Source organism: Symphalangus syndactylus, chromosome 18 (genome assembly GCF_028878055.3).
Source record: "Symphalangus syndactylus isolate Jambi chromosome 18, NHGRI_mSymSyn1-v2.1_pri, whole genome shotgun sequence".
Classification (NCBI taxonomy): Eukaryota; Metazoa; Chordata; class Mammalia; order Primates; family Hylobatidae; genus Symphalangus; species Symphalangus syndactylus.
The window spans coordinates 21,867,796-21,886,450 of NC_072440.2; the positions used below are offsets into that span (position 1 = coordinate 21,867,796).

Sequence of the window (18,655 nt, forward strand, 5' to 3'; positions counted from 1 at the left end):
GCTTCCTTAGAGCCTGCAGAAGGAATGCATACCTGCTGACTTGTTGATTTTAGTTCAGTAAAACCCGTTTTGGACTTCTGACCTCCAGCTCTGTAAGATAATAAATGTGTGTATTTCAGCCACTGAGTTTGGGGCAACTGGTTAGAGCAGCAACAGGAAAAGAATCCACTATTGTTGATGGAGATTTGAGTTGTTTCCACTTTCTTCTTTTTTTATAGAGATGGGGGTCTCACTATGTTGCCCAGGCTGGTCTCAAACTCCTGGGCTCAAGTGATCCATCCGCCTTGGCCTCCCAGAGTGCTGCGATTATAGGCGTGAGCTGCTGTGCCTGGCCATTTCCAGTTTCTTGCTTTGCAGACAATGTTGCTGTGAATTTCCTACTGCAAGTGCCCTGGTGCAAAGGGGAAGAAGCTAGAAGTACACACAGCTTCAGCATTACCAGGTAGTGCCACCTGCTTTCCAAACTGCACCTGCCCCCGGGCTGCCATATGGACAATGGACTAGGGAAGGGCAGAAGAAGGCAGTGAAACCATTAGAGGCCATCTCAGTGATCCAAGTTCTGAATTAAAGTGGTGGCCGTGGGGGTGGAAGGAAGAGGCAGATATGAGAAATATTGAGGAAAAGTTCTTGCTAAAGGGTTGGCTGTGGGGGTGAGGGAGGAGATGGAAGGACTCCCAGGCATCTGGAGCAGAAACAAAGATGGCGCACGGCCCAGCACGGTGGCTCATGCCTCTAATCCCAGCACTTTGGGAGGCCGAGGTGGGCAGATCACTTGAGATCAGGAGTTCAAGACCAGCCTGGTCAATATGGTGAAACCCCGTCTCTACCAAAATACAAAAATAAGCTGGGTGTGGTGGTGGGCGCCTGTCATCCCAGCTACCCTGGAAGCTGAGGCAGGAGAATCGTTTGAACCTGGGAGGCAGAGGTTGCAGTGAGCTGAGATTGCACCACTGCACTCCGGCCCGGGCAACAGAGTGAGACTCTGTCCAAATAAATAAATAAAACCAACAACAACAAAAAGAAAAAAAAAAAAAACAGGCGGGCACAGTGGCTCACGCCTGTAATCCCAGCACTTTGGGAGACCAAAGCAGATGATCACCTGAGGTCAGGAGTTCGAGACCAGCCCAGCCAACATGGTGAAACCCCATCTCTACTAAAAATATACAAAATAGGCCGGGCGCGGTGGCTCACACCTGTAATCCCAGCACTTTGGGAGGCTAAGACGGGTGGATCACGAGATCGGGAGATTGAGACCATCCTGGCTAACAAGGTGAAACCCCGTCTCTACTAAAAATACAAAACAATTAGCTGGGCGTGGTGACAGGCGGTTGTAGTCCCAGCTACTCAGGAGGCTGAGGCAGGAGAATGGCATGAACTCGGGAGGCAGAGCTTGCACTGAGCCGAGATCCTGCCACTGCACTCCAGACTGGGTGACAAAGCGAGACTCCGTTTCAAAATAAAATAAAATAAAATAATTTTTAAAAATACAAAATTAGCCAGGTGTGATGGCACACGCCTGTAGCCCCAGCTACTAGGGAAGCTGAGATAGGAGAATCTCAGCTTCTTGAGTAGCTGAGATGGAGGCTGCAATGAGCTGTGATCACGTTATTGCACTCCAGCCTGGGTGAGACACAGCAAGACTCTGCCTCATAACAAAACAAAACAAAACAAAACAAAAAAACAAAGATGGCCGGCCTTCTTTTGTCCTGCCCTGGCCACTGGCTGTCCTGGTTCCCCCCTCCTCCTTGACAGCCTCACCCTGTGGAGGCTGACCTCTCACCTGCTTCTCCCAAGTTAGGAAAACCCATCCCATGTGGGTTAGAAGTCAAATGAACAAAAAGACAAACACACATTTCCAGACAAAGAAATAAAAATGCAGGTGACAGTTTAACAGTTAAACTTTAACTGATCTAACTGAACTAAACCTTAACTAATTTCCAAGTTTGTTTTTGTTTATGTTTCTTTTTTTTTTTCTGAGACAGAGTCTCGCTGTCTCCGAGGCTGGAGTGCAGTGGCGCGATCTCGGCTCACTGCAAGCTCCGCCTCCTGGGTTCATGCCATTCTCCTGCCTCAGTCTCCCGAGTAGCTGGGACTACAGGCGCCTGCCACCACGCCTGGCTGATTTTTTGTATTTTTAGTAGAGACGGGGTTTCACCGTTTTAGCCAGGATGGTCTTGATCTCCTGACCTCGTGATCCACCGGCCTCAGCCTCCCAAAGTGCTGGTATTACAGGCGTGAGCCACTGCACCTGGCCTGTTTGTGTTTCTTAAAACAGGGTCTTCTCTGTAGCCCAGGCTGCAGTGCAATTATGGCTATTGCAGCTTTGAACTCCAGGGCTCAATCGACCCTCTTACCTCAGCCTCCCGAATAGCTGGGACTACAGGCACATGCCACCATGCCAAAAATACTGATTTTGGTATTTTTTGTAGAGACAGTGCTTCCCATGTCGCCCAGGTTTGTCTCAAACTCTCGGGCTCAAGCGATCCTCCCACCTTGGCCTCCCAAAGTGTTGGGATTATAGGTATGAGTCATTTCCAAGTTTTAAAGCAACAGAAGATATCACCATGGCACAGACTGAGGGTTTTGACCCCACAGACATAGTTTAGCCTCTTGCATGGACGGCGTCCTTTGGAAGGCCATGTGGTGCTCACATACGAGAGGAGGCTGCATGTGCAGACTTGGAAAAATGTCTATGATATATTAATTGACAAAAGAAAGCTAAGAAAAATGTAGGGGGACCTCATTTTTATAAATAGGTATATTAGAGAAATACATACAGGTATGTAATAGTAGTTCCCATTTATTGAGCAGTTACTATCTGCCCACACTGTGCTAAGTGATCTATTCATAGGTATTAACATTCGGTCTTTTGCTGTTGTTATCACTTCATTTGACAGGTGGGGAAGGAACTTACCTAAAGCAGTCTAATTCCACGCTCTTTTTTTGTTTGTTTTTTATTTGTTTGTTTGTTTTGAGACGGAGTCTCGCTGTCGCCCAGGCTGGAGTGCAGTGGTGCAATTTCGGCTCACTGCGGGCTCCGCCCCCCAGGGTTCACACCATTCTCCTGCCTCAGCTTCCCGAGTAGCTGGGACTACAGGCGCTCGCCACCTTGCCCGGCTAATTTTTTGTATTTTTAGTAGAGACGGGGTTTCACCGTGTTAGCCAGGATGGTCTCGATCTCCTGACCTCATGATCCGCCCGCCTCAGCCTCCCAAAGTGCTGGGATTACAGGCGTGAGCCACCGTGCCCAGGCTTTTTTTTTTTTTTTTTTTTTTTTTTTTTTTTTTTTTTTTGAGACTGAGTTTCGCTCTTGTTGCCCAGGCTGGAGTACAATGGCATGGTCTCAGCCCACTGCAACCTCCACTTCCCATGTTCAAGCGATCCTCCTGTCTCAGCCTCCCAAGTAGCTGGGATTACAGGTGCCCACCACCACGCCCGGCTAATTTTTGTATTTTTAGTAGAGACGGGGTTTCACTATATTGGCCAGGCTGGTCTCGAACTCCTGACCTCAGGTGATCCACCCGCCTCTATGTCCCAAAGTGCTGAGATTACAAGTGTGAACCACTGCACCTGGCCTTTTTTTGTTGTCATTTATTTGTGACACAGAGTGTCACTCTGTCACCAAGGCTGAAATACAAATCATGCCTCACTGCAACCTTGAACTCCTGGGCTCAAGTGATCCTCCTGCCTCAGCCTCCCGAGTAGCTGGGACCACAGGTGCGCATCACCGTGCTCGGCTAATTTTTAAAATTTCTGTAGAGATGGGGCCTCACTATATTGCCCAGGCTGGTCTTGAACTCCTGGCCTCAAGTGGTCCTCCTGCCTTGGCCTCCCAAAGTTCTGGGATTACAGGCAACTCCATGCTCTTAATCAACTCTCAAAACTGCCTTTCTCTTAACCTGGCAGGAGGCGGGCAAATTCGTGGCCAGTCTGGGGACTGCCAGGAGGAATGAGATTGGGCCCCAGTTCCTCTCTCCTGATAGGATTAGCTGCCATCTGACCCATCAGGACAGTGCTGTCCAGCTGGTAGAGAGGAAACTCATGCCTCAAAGGAAATAACTCACTCCATGGGAAGTAGATATGGACAGGTGACCCAAGCTCAGTGCCAGAGGCCAAGCATTGGTGAGGGACACAGGTGCCATGTGTGATTTGGGCTGAAAGTCTTGTTGGACCTGCCCACTCTGGCGTCATTTCCTTTTTCTTTCTTTTCTTTTTTTTTTTTTTTTTTTTTTTTTTGAGATAGAGTCTGGGTCTGTCATCCAGGCTGGAGTGCAGTGGTGCAATCTTGATCTCGGCTCACTGCAACCTCTGCCTCCCAGATTCAAGTGATTCTCCTGCCTCAGCCTCCCGAGTAGCTGGGATTACAAGCACGTGCTGCCATGCCTGGCTAATTTTTTTTTTTTTGAGACAGAGTCTTGCTCTTGTTGCCCAGGCTGGAGTGCAATGGTGCAATCTCGGCTCACCGCAACCTCTGCCTCCTGGGTTCAAGTGATTCTCCTGCCTCAGCCTCCCAAGTAGCTGGGATTACAGGCATGCACCACCACGCCTGGCTAATTTTGTATTTTTAGGAGAGGCAGGGTTTCTCCACGTTGGTCAGGCTGGTCTCAAACTCCCGACTTCAGGTGATCCGCCCACCTCAGCCTCCCAAAGTGCTGGGATTACAGGTGTGAGCCACTGCGCCCGGCCTAAGTTTTGTATTTTTAGTAGAGATGGGGTTTCACCATATCGGCCAGGCTGGTCTTGAACTTCTGATCTCAAGTGACCCACCTGCCTCAGTCTCCCAAAGTGCTAAGATTAAAGGTGTGAGCCACCGCACCTGGCTTGGCATCATTTTCCTTTTGGGGAGCTGAGCTCCTGGAATGAACTGAGAGGACTGTAACCTTGGGGCCCACGCAGTGCACCACTAGGCCTTGCAGAGTAGGACTGGCCTCCTGTGGACAGAGTGAGTCCTTGGGATTCTCAGACTATTCTGGAAGAGACCTCAAGAGGGAGATGCTGGGCTTCTTAACAATAAATGCATGAGGATGCAGGAGAGATTGGTTAAAAAAGCAACCGCAGCACTGTCGCTAGGGTTGTTCTCCAAGCTGGTTAAGTGGCCCTTGAGTGCGTGTACATGTGTGGACACTCCACGTTCATAGTAATGATTTTCTCTGAGAAATGGATTTGGGTCACAGTGCACTGTTATTTTTCAGTTTATACACTTCTATACTGTTTTAGTTTATAAACAAGCGTGTCTTTTTTGTTTGTTTGTTTGTTTGTTTTTGAGACTGCATCTCGCTCTGTTGCCCAGACTGAAGTGCAGTGGCACGATCTCGGCTCACTGCAACCTCCGCCTCTGGGTTCAAGCGATTCTCCTGCCTCAGCCTCCCGAGTAGCTGGGACTTCAGGTGCCCACCACCACGCCCAGATAATTTTTTGTATTTTTAGTAGAGACGGGGTTTCACTATGTTGGCCAGAGTGGTCTCGAACTCCTGACCTCAGGTGATCCACCCGCCTCAGCCTCCCAAAGTGCTGGGATTACAGGTGTGAGCCACCACAGCCAGCAGGCCAAAAACTTTTTTTCTTTTTTTGAGACAGGGTCTCACTGTGTCTCCCAGGCTGGAGTGCAGTGGTGCAGTCATAGCTCGCCACAGCCTCAACCTCCCCTGATTCAGGTAATCCTCCCACCTCAGCCTCCCGAGTAGCTGGGACTACAAGCCACCATGCCTGGCTAATTTTTGTAATTTTTTATGGTAGAGACTGGGTTTTTGGTAGAGACTGGGTGTAGCATTTAATTAGATGCTACACCATCTAATTAAAAACAAACAAACAAACAAACAAACATTTTCTACAGATTTCTCACACTGTTGCCCAGGCCGGTCTTGAACTCCTGGCCTCAAGCAGTCCTCCCACCTTGGACTCCCAAAGTGCTGGGATTATAGGCATGAGCCACAGAGCTGGCCTGTAACAAGACTGAAGGGAGGCCCATCTCATGCATGAGCATGAAAGCCCAATCGTCATGCTTATGAATGACAAAAGGATCATACAGCGAACATTTACTGAACATTGCCCTTGGTACTCCACAGGTACTGTCTCATATGACACTCATCACGTCCCTGTCATTTTCCCCATGTGAGAGGTGATCGAACTGAAGCCCAGAGAGGTTGAGAGACATAAGTGGGTCACACAGGTAGCCGGCAGGCTGCTGTGCACGTCGGGGGCATACACAGGCATGCGCATGGGCTGTGTATGTGAGCAGGAGAGTAGAGAATGGGGCGGCTGTGAGCACAGGTGTTCATAAGTGCATCTACGGCTCTGTTTACATGGTGTGGACATGGGTGTGCCCAGCATGAGTTTTTTACAGTTTTGGCAGGCTCTGCTTCCCCAGCCTGGAGCACCCTCTCTCCTTTGGTCCCCCGATTACGTCTATTTATCTTTGAAGACTCAGTGCAGGCGTCACCTGTCCTGTGCGGCCTTCCCTGGCTCCTCTGGCCAAGTTAGTTGCACCGGGTCAGCTGTATCAGCTCTCCCTGGTGCTGTCTCTCCCCTTGCCCTTGCAGGGTGAGCGCAGGGACAGGGCGTGTCCCTTCATGTCTGTGTCACTCAGGTGCCTGGAACAGGCTTGACCAGGATATTAACAGGAATAACAGCTGCTACTCAGACTCAGTGGGCCTGGCCACGCTCAGGGCCTCACTTAATCCCATTTCTTCATCTGATCTCAGGTGAGGAAGTGAATTTCCAGGGAGGATCATTGATTGAAGCAGGCATGTGGCAGAGCCGGACAGTGAGCCCTGAGTTTGGTGCCAGCCCTGCCACTCCCATACCATGCTCTGTTCAGGACTATTTTATTATTTTTTAAAACTTTATTTTGGAATAGATATCACATGCACGTGGGAAATAGTGCAGATCAAAGCATTTAACACTGAAATGTGTCCCACTACCCCTGTCCCCTGGCCTTCTGGCTCCCTCCCCAAGGAGGCAACCACTGTTCCCAGGGTCTTGTGTGTCCAGAGCCCCTTCACACTGGGTTCCCTCACCCTGGGGGTGTGTGTGCACAAACATATGTGTGCAAATCCTTCTGGAGAGGTTTAAGCATAAATAAACACAGATGCAGATCTGCACAAGACACAGTTTCCTTTTTTTTTTTTTTTTGATACAGAGTTTTGCTCTTGTCACCCAGGCTGGAGTTCAATGGCACGATCTAGGCTCACTGCAACCTCTGCTTCCTGGGTTCAAGCGATTTTCGTGCCTCAGCCTCCCAAGTAGCTGGGATTACAGGTGCTACTTGCTACCACGCCTGGCTAATTTTTGCATTTTTAGTAGAGACGGGGTTTCACCATGTTGGCCAGGCTCGTCTCAAACTCCTGACATCAGGTGATCCCCCGTCTCGGCCTCCCAAAGTGCTGGGATTACAGGTGTGAGCCACTGCGCCTGGCCCACTTCCTTCTAATGCTGGAATGAATGTTCCTGTCAACTTTCAGACACACTTGGCCAGTGCAGTCAGCTGCCCCACTCCTGAGAGAGGACACAGCCACACGGGAACAGCTGGGATGTGGCTCTGGAGATGCCACAGTCGAGGTCCCAGGGCCAGTGGATGGCCAAGCCAGGTGACCAACTTGAAGCAGCAGGCTCCTCCCACCCCGCCGGCCTGGTTGAGTCTTGGCCTTGAGAAGCCGCAAGGGAGCTCATAGAGGGGGAAACCAACTGGGGCCAGGATGGCCACAGCTAGGGAGGGGCTGGCCTGGGAGTTCGGGGCAGGGAGCAGCCTGTGCAAGAGCTCAGGGGCTCTGGAAAGAAAGCATGGTTGGCAGCCCCTGGGACGCAGGCGATGCAGGTGGAGCTGCGGGGTGGTGACAGGGCAAGGGCCAGCCAATCACACAGGCATCCAGAAACCCCTCCTGCCCTTTGCAGGGGGATCTAGCCTTCCTGGGCCCTTTGGGAATAAGCTGTTGCCCTGCTTTACTAAGAAACTGAGGCAGCAGTGTGGAAGTGGCTCCACATTGAGGCCTCTTCATGTGGCCTCCACATGAGGCTCATTCAAGTCAGCCTCACCAAGGTACACCCAGACCTCCCCCAATGCCTACCTCAAGCAAGGGGACCCAAGGCACCCGGTCCCCAGGTAGTCTCCAATGAGAAGACCTGGGTCAGCTCAGGAGGCCACCTGGGCTGTGAGACCAACTGAACTGGCTGTCACCTCATTGTGCTGCTGAGTCCCAGGGGACAACTGTGCTACCTCCCTCATCAGGCTGTTCTGGGAATTAAGGGAGCTCGTGAGTGAAAATGTTTGTTCCAGGGTCCAGCCCACAGTAAGTGCTCAGCAAAAAAAAAGGCTTCGTGACTTTTAGGGAGGCAGCTTGGGTAGGGAGGGGATTTGGGCTCTAGAGTCAGACCTGCTGGGATGTGAGTCACTAAATTATTGCCCTTGGGTGAGTCATGTCCTTCTCTGAGCCTCAGTTTCCTCCTATAACAAGGGGAGAGCAATAAGTACTTCAAGGCGTCGTTGTGGGCATTAAAAGGTTTGCTGTTCATAATGTTTGCTCGTGGCGGAAGCTCCATCAAAGTCAAGTCCCCTTGTAAAGTACTGTGGGACGCTGGGGTGACAGGGGTGACTCACAGTTAAATCCTGGCCCTTTCGTGTACCGGAAACCTCCATTAGCCTCCAGCCCTTCAGGATGGCTGCTGGGCTTCCCAGTGGGTTTATGGGGACATCCAGTCCCTTGCCATTTGGTGTGGAGCTGAGGCTGTGGCTATTTCCTGCCTTGAGGGTGACTGACTCAGTGGTCATTCACTTCCAGTCACTCCGTCAATCAACAAACACTCATCCCTTGGAGACAGACACCAGTGCTCTGTACTGGGCACTGGGGACACAGAAGCGATTCAGAGCTGGTCCCTGGCCTCAGGGGGCTCACAGTCTGGGGGAGCCATAAGGAAAAAACATGTCAAGTTCCAAGTACTGTGGGATCCAGAGCAGGCTTCCATCCCCATCTAGGGGATCTGGGAGGGCTTCCTGGAGGTGGCAGATGATGACTGATCTGAGTCCTGAGTCTTAGGGGGTCTGCCGGGGAGGGGGTGGGAGTGGAAAGTGCTTGCAGGGGGATGGCAGTGAGGATGGAAGAGTGCGCTACTGCTCCGTGCAGTGGAAGCCTGGAGCCTAGCAGATCCAAAGGGGTAGAGAAAGGAGACCACGGCAGACAGAGGGGCTTGCGTGCCAGAACTCCATCCCAAGGGAACAGGGAGTCAGGGCAGAGATTCACAGAGGGGAGCAACATGGCCGCTCCCAGTTTTAGAAAGCCCCCGCTGTGGGTGCGTGGATTGGACAGGAGGGAAAACCCGTCCGGGAATGAGAGAGGAGGCAAGCAGGGCAGGGGTATGGGGTCAGGAGCAGCAGCGGCCAAGAGAGGGAAGGGGGACCAGCCAGGGCGTGGTGGGGGTAGGGGAAGTCGGGCAGGACCCAGTGGCCAGGTCAAACCCTCCTGGACTGCCAGGTGCCCCTGACCTGCTGGGGGTCTGGGTGGTGCTGGGGCAAGATGTTGAGAGCTCTTTCCTAGCACAATTCTGCCAGCGGATCCACTGTGGAACCACCAGAGGGCCTGGCTTTGTGCCTGGCAGCACATCCTCCCCAACCCCAAAAGAAAGGAAGCTCTGAAAAGTGACCTGTGGGCACCTGCCAACCTAGGAGGGATGGGTCAGGATTCTCACAGGCCATGGAACTGGGACTTGGCCAAATGGAGCCAGATCTCCTGGGGACCATGAGGGCAGCAACATCCAACTAATACTAAAGCAGCTCCAGACTAGGCGCTGTGGGTCACGCCTGTAATCCCAACACTTTGGGAGGCCAAGGCAGGTGGATCACGAGGTCAGGAGATTGAGACCATCCTGGCCAACATGGAGAAACCCCATCTCTACTAAAAATACAAAAATTAGCCGGGCGTGGTGGTGTGTGCCTGTAATCCCAGCTACTCGGGAGGCTGAGGCAAGAAAATTGCTTGAACCCAGGAGGCAGAGGTTGCAGTGAGCCGAGATTGTGCCACTGCACTCTTGTGTGGCGACAGAGCGAGACTCCATCTCAAAAAAAATTAAAAAAAAAATAAACAAATAAAGCAGCTCCAGGCTGGGGGCGGTGGCTCATGCCTGTAATCCCAGCACTTTGGGAGGCCGAGGCAGGCGTATCACGAGGTCAGGAGATCGAGACCATCCTGGCTAACACGGTGAAACACTGTCTCTACTAAAAAATACAAAAAATTAGCCAGGCGTGGTGGCGGGCGCCTGTAGTCCCAGCTACTCAGGAGGCTGAGGCAGGAGAATCCCTTGAACCTGGGTGGTGGATGTTGCAGTGAGCTGAGATTGTGCCATTGCATTCCAGACTGGGTGACAGAGTGAGACTCCGTCTCTAAGTAAGTAAGTAAATAAATAAATAAGTCTTCACGGGACAACAGAGGATTGCAGAGGATAGACTCCAGGGAAGCACATCAGAGGGCTGGGAAGAAAATGAGAATTCCACAGAGGGGACTAAAGAGGAGCTGGGGCGCAGCTGAAGCAGAAACCGAGGAGAAAGATGGCTGCCAGTGAACCACACCACAGGCGCTCAGGCCCTGCTGCCGCCTCTCCCATTGGACCTGGGCTGGCTCTGCGACTCGTTTTTGACTAAAGTGATGGAAGGGATGCTGCAGCACCTCCAAGCCTAACTCTTAAGAAGCTCGTAGGTTCCACTTGGGGCTGTTGAGGCTTCCTTTACTTTTTATTGTTTTTATTTTTTTAGAGATGGGTCTCATTCTGTTGCCCAGACTAGAGTGCGGTGGCAGCAATCACAGTTCACCGCAACCTCCAACTCGTGGGCTCAAGCAATCATCCTGCCTCAGCCTCACAAGTAGCTGGGACTCCAGGCACGTGCACCACCATGCCTGGCTTTTGTTTTGAGAAGGAGTCTCACTCTGTTGCCCAGGCTGGAGTACAGTGGTGCAATCTCAGCTCACTGCAACCTCTGCCTCCCAGGTTCAAGCGATTTCTCTGCCGCAGCCTCCTGAGTAGCTGGGATTACAGGCGCGTGCCACCACGCCTGGTTAATTTTGTATTTTTAGTAGAGATGGGGTTTCTCCATGTTGGTCAGGCTGGTCTCGAACTCCTGACCTCAGGTGATCCACCTGCCTCGGCCTCCCAAAGTGCTGGGATTACAGGTGTGAGCCACCCCACCCGGGTTGCTTGGCTATTGTTTTTTTTTTTTTTTTTTTTTTTTAATTTCTTGTAGATACGAGGTTTTGCTGTGTTGCCCAGGCTAGTCTCGAATTAACTCTTGGCCTCAAGTGATCCTCCTGCCTCGGGCTCCTGAAGTGCTGGATTTACAGTTCTGAGCCAGTGCACCTGGCCAGAACTCCTTTTCTAGGGGGAAGTCAACCACCATGTAGGAAGTCAGACTATAGATTGTCCCAAGTCCACTAAGCTGTAAGGAGCCCAAGCTAGCCCCATGAAGTAGCCATGTGGAGAAAGAGATGTCCAGGCCGAGCACGGTGGCTCACGCCTGTAATCCCAGCACTTTGGGAGGCCGAGGTGGGCGGATTACTTGAGGTCAGGACTTTGAGACCAGCCTGGCTAACACGGTGAAACCCCATTTCTACTAAAAATAATTAGCTGGGCATGGTGGCGGGCACCTGTAATCCCAGCTACTTGGGAGGCTGAGGCAGGAAATCACTTGAAGCCAGGAGGCGGAGGTTGCAGTGAGCCGAGATCGCACCACTGCACTCCAGCCTGGGTGACAGAGCGGGACTATGTCTCAAAAAAAGACACGAAGAGAACTGCCAGGTTGAGCCAGGTCAACCCATAAGACCACGAATGACTATTTAAAAAGTGGTATTCTAGGCCATTACCTATGTGGTCATTGGCTACACAGCAATAGATAACTGACAGTTTGTAATTTAACACCTACACAGTCCTCTGGGGTAGACGTTATTGTTCCCATTCATCAGATGAGGAAGTAAAGCCCAGAGAGAGATGTGACTCAGTAAGGCTCACCTAGCCAGCTGGAGGCAGCAGGTAGGCTTTGACCTGGCAGGTTCATCTGAATCCAGTTTGTTTTCTTTCCAGAGCACATGCCTGGCTGCCTGAAGCAGTTGACCAGACTTGCAGCCAAACCACGTGGTTTTGGTCAAATTGCCTGTGGCTGCGGTGACAGGGCCATTTCCCAGGTGGCTCATCTGGGAGCCTGCCGGAGCCCTGGCTTATTCTTTGGTAAAGCAGGCTTCTTCCCACCCCCTGCGCCATTGACACGTGATTCACACATAGTAAAAATGAACAAATCGTAAGTGCAAGGCATGGCAAATTTTTTTTTTTTTTTTTTTAAACAAAGTCTCGCTGTGTTGTCCAGGCTGGAGTGCAGTGGTGTGATCTCGGCTCACTACAACCTCCGCCTCCCAGGTTCAAGCGATTTTCCTGCCTCAGCCTCCTGAGTAGCTGGGATTACAGGCATGTTCCAGCAAGCCCGGCTAATTAGTTGTATTTTTAGTAGAGATGGGGTTTTGCCATGTTGGCCAGGCTGATCTCAAACTGCTGAGTTCAGGTGATCCACCTGCCTTGGCCTCCCAAAGTGCTGGGATTATTCCTGGCTGGCATGGTGAAATTTTACATCTGTTTATGTACCCATGTGACCACAACCCAGACCATGATATAGAACATTTCTGGAATCAGAATGTTCCCTTTTGCCCACTGCTGGTCAATGCCCTCAGCTCAGAGGTACCCGCTGTTCTGACCACTATCACCATAATGTTTTATCTGTTCTTGAACCTCACCTAAATAAAATCGTGCAGCCTTGCACTCTTCTGTGGCTATTGTTGCTCAACATTGTGTCTGAAAGATTCACCGACATTTTTGTGTGTAGCAGTTTTTTTTTTTAAATTGCTGTATAGTACTCCAACGTATGAATCGACCACAATTTATGCATTCTGCTACTGACACACAGCTATATTGTTTATTTGCTGATATGAGTATTATGGTACTCATCCTTTTGTGCATGTAAGCACTCATTTCTCCTGGATGTGTAAGCAGGAGTGGAAATGCTAGGCCATAGGGTAGATGCGTATTTAACTTGAGAAGCCGGTCAGTTTCCTGCTGTGGTTGCAACAAAGCACATTTGCACCAGCAGCGCCTGGGAGCTGCCGTTCTCCGTATCCCCACCAGCACTTGGTACTGGCAGACCTTCTCCTCTGAGCTACTCTAATAGTGGGGCAGTGCGATTTCACAGTTTTTCATGAGATGTGGAGCACCTTTCAGAGGTTGGCCTGGTTTTTGCAGATCCCCTAGGCAGCCCTGAGGAGGGATGGGAGGGGGGTTGGTAAAGGGGATGTTCCTGCAACCCAGGTGTGAGACGGGGGAGCCCTGAGTTAGGCTAAGGCTAGAAGGGAGGCAGAGGATGGGATGGAGAGCTGTCCTGGGGGGATGGTGGGATGGTGAGGATGGACGGCAGTGCTGCCAGTGGCAGGCATCCCATCTCCCAGTAGCTAGGAACACTCCTGATCTCCTAAGGCAAGCAGTGCTGAGACAGGGCAGCGTCAAGGCCGGAGGATTTGATGGCACGGGGTCCTGGCTCTTTCTTCTCTGCCATTTTTAGTTATTGATGAGGGAAGATGGCGACAGGGCCAGGAGAGAGGTGTCCTCTCCTTGCGCCACCCTCCCCCTTTTTTTTTTGAGATGGAGTTTCGCTTTTGTCACACAGGCTGGAGTGCAGTGGCACGATCTTGGCTCACTGCAACTTCTGCCTCCTGGGTTCAAGTGATTCTCCTGCCTCAGCCTCCTGAGTAGCTGGGATTACAGGTGCTTAGCACCACGTCTGGCTAATTTTTTGTATTTTTAGTAGAGACGGGGTTTCACCATGTTGGCCAGGCTGGTCTCGAACTCCTGACTTCAGGTGATCCCCCTGCCTTGGCCTCCCAAAGTGCTAGGATAAAGGCATGAGCCACCGCGCCCGGCCTCTTGTGCCTCTTTTTAAGACCAAGGACACCCTTCCCAGATAACTTCCTCCACCCCATTCCCAAGACTTCCCCTCGCATTTCACTGGCTGGAACTGCATCCCTTGTCCATTCCTCAACCAATCCCTGGCAAGGGAATGGGAAACAATCTCTCCCCACTCCACGAGCTCACTCTCCTGTGGCTCTTTGCCTGAACACACCAGGGACGTTTGCTCCTGCTGGTGCCTCCGCGTGGAAGGCCCTTCCTGATTCTTCCATCTGGAAGAGTCATCTTTCTTTTTTTTTTTTTTTTGAGACGGAGTCTTGCTGTGTCACCCAGGCTGGAGTGCAGTGGCGCGATCTCGGCTCACTGCAAGCTCCGCCTCCCGGGTTCAGGCCATTCTCCTGCCTCAGCCTCCCGAGGAGCTGGGACTACAGGCGCCCGCCAACACGCCCGGCTAATTTTTTGTATTTTTAGTAGAGACAGGGTTTCACCGTGTTAGCCAGGATGGTCTCGATCTCCTGACCTCGTGATCCGCCCGCCTCGGCCTCCCAAAGTGCTGGGATTACAGGCTTGAGCCACCGCACCCGGCGGAAGAGTCATCTTTCAAAGCTGCCTCCAAAGGCAGTCTTCTACCTGCAGGCTGGGTCGGGGTCTCCTCTGGGTTCTCACAGACTTCCAGGACCCCTACCGGATGTGGCCTGTTTCTGTGGCTCAGAAATGGGACCTCTTCCCAGCCCCATGCAACCATAATCAGCACAGCCAGCCATGGTGAGGACTCCCAGCCCACTGGACCTGGGCCTGGGGCAGCCACAACCCTGCCCTCACCCCTGCCCAGGGCTGGGCATGACCTCTGGGAAAAGCCTCAGGAGAGGACTGGGACTGAAAGAAAAACACCCATTTGATGGAGAAGCAAACTGAGGCTCAGTGAGGGGGGTGACTTGCCCAAGGTCATGGTCAGGGCCAGTCTTAGCTCCAGGCCTCTCTCTCAGGCCTGGGCCCTGGGCCCTACTCCAGGGCTCCTCAGACTTTGAAAGTCACGTGAATCACTGGGGCACCCTGTTAAAATGCAGATGCTGGTTCAGTAGGTCGGGGTGGGGCTGGACTTGCTATTTCTCACATGCTTCTGCTGCCACTGGCCTGCAAGCCACACTGGGGGTGTCAGTCTGTACTAAGGGAGACCTTGGATTTTCAGCCCCACCCTCAGAAGCCTAGAGGCCGCTGCTTTAGGAAGGGTGGGGTGGGGTAGGGTGTGAGTGGGGAAGCCACTTCAAGAAACCCCAATCTCCATTCCTGTTCTGCCAGCCATCTAGGACACCAGAGCTGCTGGAACGTTTTATTAAGTTAAGAGGTTCAGGGAGCAGGAGAGAAACACCTTTTGGGTGGCTCTGGCGGTTCTGCACCCAGCACAGCCTCGAAGGAGGCTGTGGGGCCATGGAGGCCAGCTGCTAGCTCCCTCTGTCCTGAGCCCCATGGTACGGGTCCAAATGGGGCAGGAAGTGTTAGTAGGAGGTAGGGTAGGAAGAGGGTGGCAGGCTCCTGCCTCTCCCCTGCAGAGACACCCCACCATGGCCGCTGCCTGGGCCTCTGCCAGACCCCTGGGCCAGGGCCACCAGCCCAGAAGCCCAAGCACAGGGTGGCTGGAGACAGAGGGGGGACCAGGGTTGGAGGCACACGGCCACCAGGAATTGCTTTTTTTTTTTTTTTTTAAGTATAAAGTGTTTTGGAAAAAAACGAAAAAAATCTATATAAAAATCTCTTCACATATAAAATCCTGAAGAAGGTGCAAGGTAAGACCCAGTGAGAGGGGCGCGCTCAGATATGCAGTGTGTGTGTGTGTGTGTCCGTGTGTACGTGTGCACGTGTGTGTGTATGTGTCTGTGTCTGTGTGTGTGTGTGGTGGGTGCAAGTGCACGTGTGGCCCACAGAGGGTGGGGAGAAAGCTTGGCTTTTGACTTCCATCCAGGAGGGAAGGATGGCGGCTGGTCCTCCAGCCTGGAGGGTCTGCAGCTGGGCGGGACCTGAAAGACAAGGTGCGGCAGGGCTGAGGCCTGGGCTGAGGGGCTGTGAGGCCACCCCAAGGCCAAGCAAGGGTGCCGAGTGGGTCCTTCCACCACCTCTCAGCCCCTAAGGTACAGCCAGATCTGCTCTTCCTGGCTCCTTCCCAAGTAGCTCAGCCATAGGGTGGCCTCTCCTGCATGCCTTAGGAAGTCCATGTGGACTTATCAGAAAGAGGATGCTCCAGGTAGATGTGGCGTTGAAAAAGCAAAAATAAAAACACCTCGGCCAGGTGCAGCGGCTCACGCCTGTAATCTCAGAATTTTGGGAGGCTGAGGCAGGTGTATTGCTTGAGCCCAGGAGTTCGAGACCAGCTTGGGAAATAATGGCGAAACCCCGCCTATACAAAATGTGCAAAAATTGTCTGGGCATGGTGGTGCGGGCCTGTGGTCCCAGCTACTCAGAAGGCTGAGGTGGGAGGATCCCTTGAGCCTAGGAGATTGAGGCTGCAGTGAGCCGTGATTGCACCACTGCACTCCAGCCTGGGTGTCAGAGTAAGACCTTGTCTCAAAACAACCAAAACCAACCAACCAACCAACCAACCAACCACTTTGAGCTCTGCTAAGTCAAGCACGAGTGTAAGACTAACTGGGACCGAGGCCTGGCCTCAACGTGTGATGTCTGTGTGTGAAGCTCAGTGGAGATTCACTGTTGGGGTCAGGGATGTGCACACTGCATTTGCCTCCAGCCCCAAGAAGTGGGGTGCACTGAGCAGGCTGTGGCTCCGCACTGTGCCGCCCAGCTCTGGAGGAACAGGCTTAAGCTGATGAAGCAGCCTGTGGCCCGGGTCTGACGGGATCTCTGCAACAACCCCGTGTTGCTGGTTTCATCGTCCTTTTTACAGAACGGGAATTGGAGGCCAGAAGAAGGAAGTGGCCTGGCTGGGGTGGTCCAGGGAGTCCCGGGTGTGGGAGAGCCTCAGCCCCTGCCCACCCTGCAGGGCACAAGCCTCGGCACCCACCTCTACTCAGCCAGGCTGTTGCGCATCGACTCCTTCTCCTGGAGGGCAGCCATGGCAAGGCGCAGGTGCTCCTTCAGCTGCTCGATCTCCCGCTCGGACCGTGTCTTGATGTGGCTCAGCTCCACATAGACGTCCTGGTACTTTCCCGAGGTGAAGCGCTTGTCCTGGGGGACAGGAGGCAGGTATGAGGGCATGAAGTCTCCCCCTCCAGCCCTGCCCACCGGGCACATGGGCAGCATCAGCAGCCAGACCTCCCTGCAGCACCCTCGCTTCATCCCTCCAGGTGGCTCCCCAAGACGGCCATGGGTCCTGGGCTTACCCCTCCCACCTCCCTGGTACCACCCAGGGACATGGGTGTCATTGTCATCCTCATCCTGTTTCAGGGTAGGAGATTTTGCCCAAGACCGCAGGGCGGTGAGTGGCTGGGATGAGAACCAGGTCAGCCTGGCTGGGTGCTCGGGCCCTTCCCGTGAGTTCACGCCACCTGTTCTTCAAGTGCGGTAAACACGGTCTGGCTCACGTGCACTTACAGAGCCACCAACATGTCCACTTCCTGCCCCAAACTGACAGAGCGCACCAGGCAGTGACATAGCAGCCAAGGGTGGGCCAGGCGGGCTGCAGACTCAGACCTGGGCTGAACCCCGACCCACCCAACTCCTAGCAACATGGTTATTCTCACTGGAGTGCAAGCTCCCCACGGCAGAGATTTGGGGCTATTTTGTTCACATCTATCTTCCCAGCACCTAGCACAGTGCCCGGGATATAGTAGGTGCTCAATAATAATCAATAAATTCAATAATGCTAAATAAACAGAAGCCAAGTACGGCCTTGGGGAAGTCACTTCCCCTTTCTTAGTCTCAGTTTCCCTGTCAGTGAATGGGGATGATGACACCTACATGGGAGAAGCACAGGAGAGCCTGAGGAATGATGAAGCAAGTGCAGGGCTTGGCACAGAGCAGGTGCTCACAGGATGGCATCCCGGTGGCTCCAGGGTCCCCCACAGCCTCCAGCCCAGCGGCAGGACCTACCTTCTGCATCATCTGGAGCTCGTCCCGGAGGCACTGCACCTCCTTCTTCAGGTACTGGAGTTCGTTTTCTTTTACACGAAGCAGCACCTGGGGATATAGGTGCTGGACTAACCCAGGGCCAGAAGCCAGAGCTACCCTGGCCCACAGTGCCCTGCAGCCTGGGTTCTCTCTGCCTCAGGCCCCCAGAATGCAGCCCCTATCTGCACAAAAACCCTCTACATCCTGGAGGCGGACTCCTCCAGGAAGCCCTCTCCGATTCCCCCGCTTTGCCTTCCCTTACTCTCACCCCTGTCCAGCCCGTGTGAATGGATATCTCAGGTCAACTCTGCTGCAGTCCTCATGCAGCACCAGGCTCTCACTTCGGGAGTGAGATGGATGAAAAGAAGCCCTACATAAACCTGACCAGTCTGAGCCACTCCACAAGGCACCTCATTAACCCCTCCCCAACTCTGAGGGCTAGGTGCTGCTGACTTGACCGAGGAGGAAACAAGTTCAGCCAGGACTGGGGAGGCTTAAAAGCTCAGACTGGAGCCAGACTGCCTGGTTCAAATCCCAGTCCAGCTATAAAAGCTTTGGTAAGGTACTTGACCTTCCTGTGTCTCAGTTTCCTCATCTGTAAATAGGGACAGTCATAGTAGCTAATGTATGGAGCTGTCAGGAAGATTAGATGAGTTAACAGACAAAAAGGGCTTCC

The 18,655-nt window shown here is 52.7% G+C and overlaps 1 protein-coding gene and 1 non-coding gene across 18 annotated transcripts in view; both read right to left on the bottom strand.

Moving 5' to 3' along the window:
- Positions 1 to 5,913: 5,913 nt before the first annotated feature.
- Positions 5,914 to 6,021, bottom strand: LOC129468745 (small nucleolar RNA U13). Its single transcript, XR_008652821.1, has one exon. It is a non-coding gene; the product is annotated as a small nucleolar RNA U13 (small nucleolar RNA).
- Positions 6,022 to 12,917: 6,896 nt separating this feature from the next.
- TRIOBP (TRIO and F-actin binding protein) overlaps positions 12,918 to 18,655 on the bottom strand; it is a 78,585-nt gene continuing 72,847 nt past the window's right edge. For all 17 annotated transcript variants that reach the window (XM_063623047.1, XM_063623053.1, XM_063623046.1 and 14 more), the window contains 3 exons: positions 17,962 to 18,048; positions 16,934 to 17,097; positions 12,918 to 15,935 (listed from right to left, as the gene is read on the bottom strand). In XM_063623047.1, the coding sequence (XP_063479117.1) occupies positions 16,936 to 17,097; positions 17,962 to 18,048 (249 nt within the window). In that variant the 3' untranslated portion in view covers positions 12,918 to 15,935; positions 16,934 to 16,935. The remainder of the gene's footprint in view (positions 15,936 to 16,933; positions 17,098 to 17,961; positions 18,049 to 18,655) is intronic.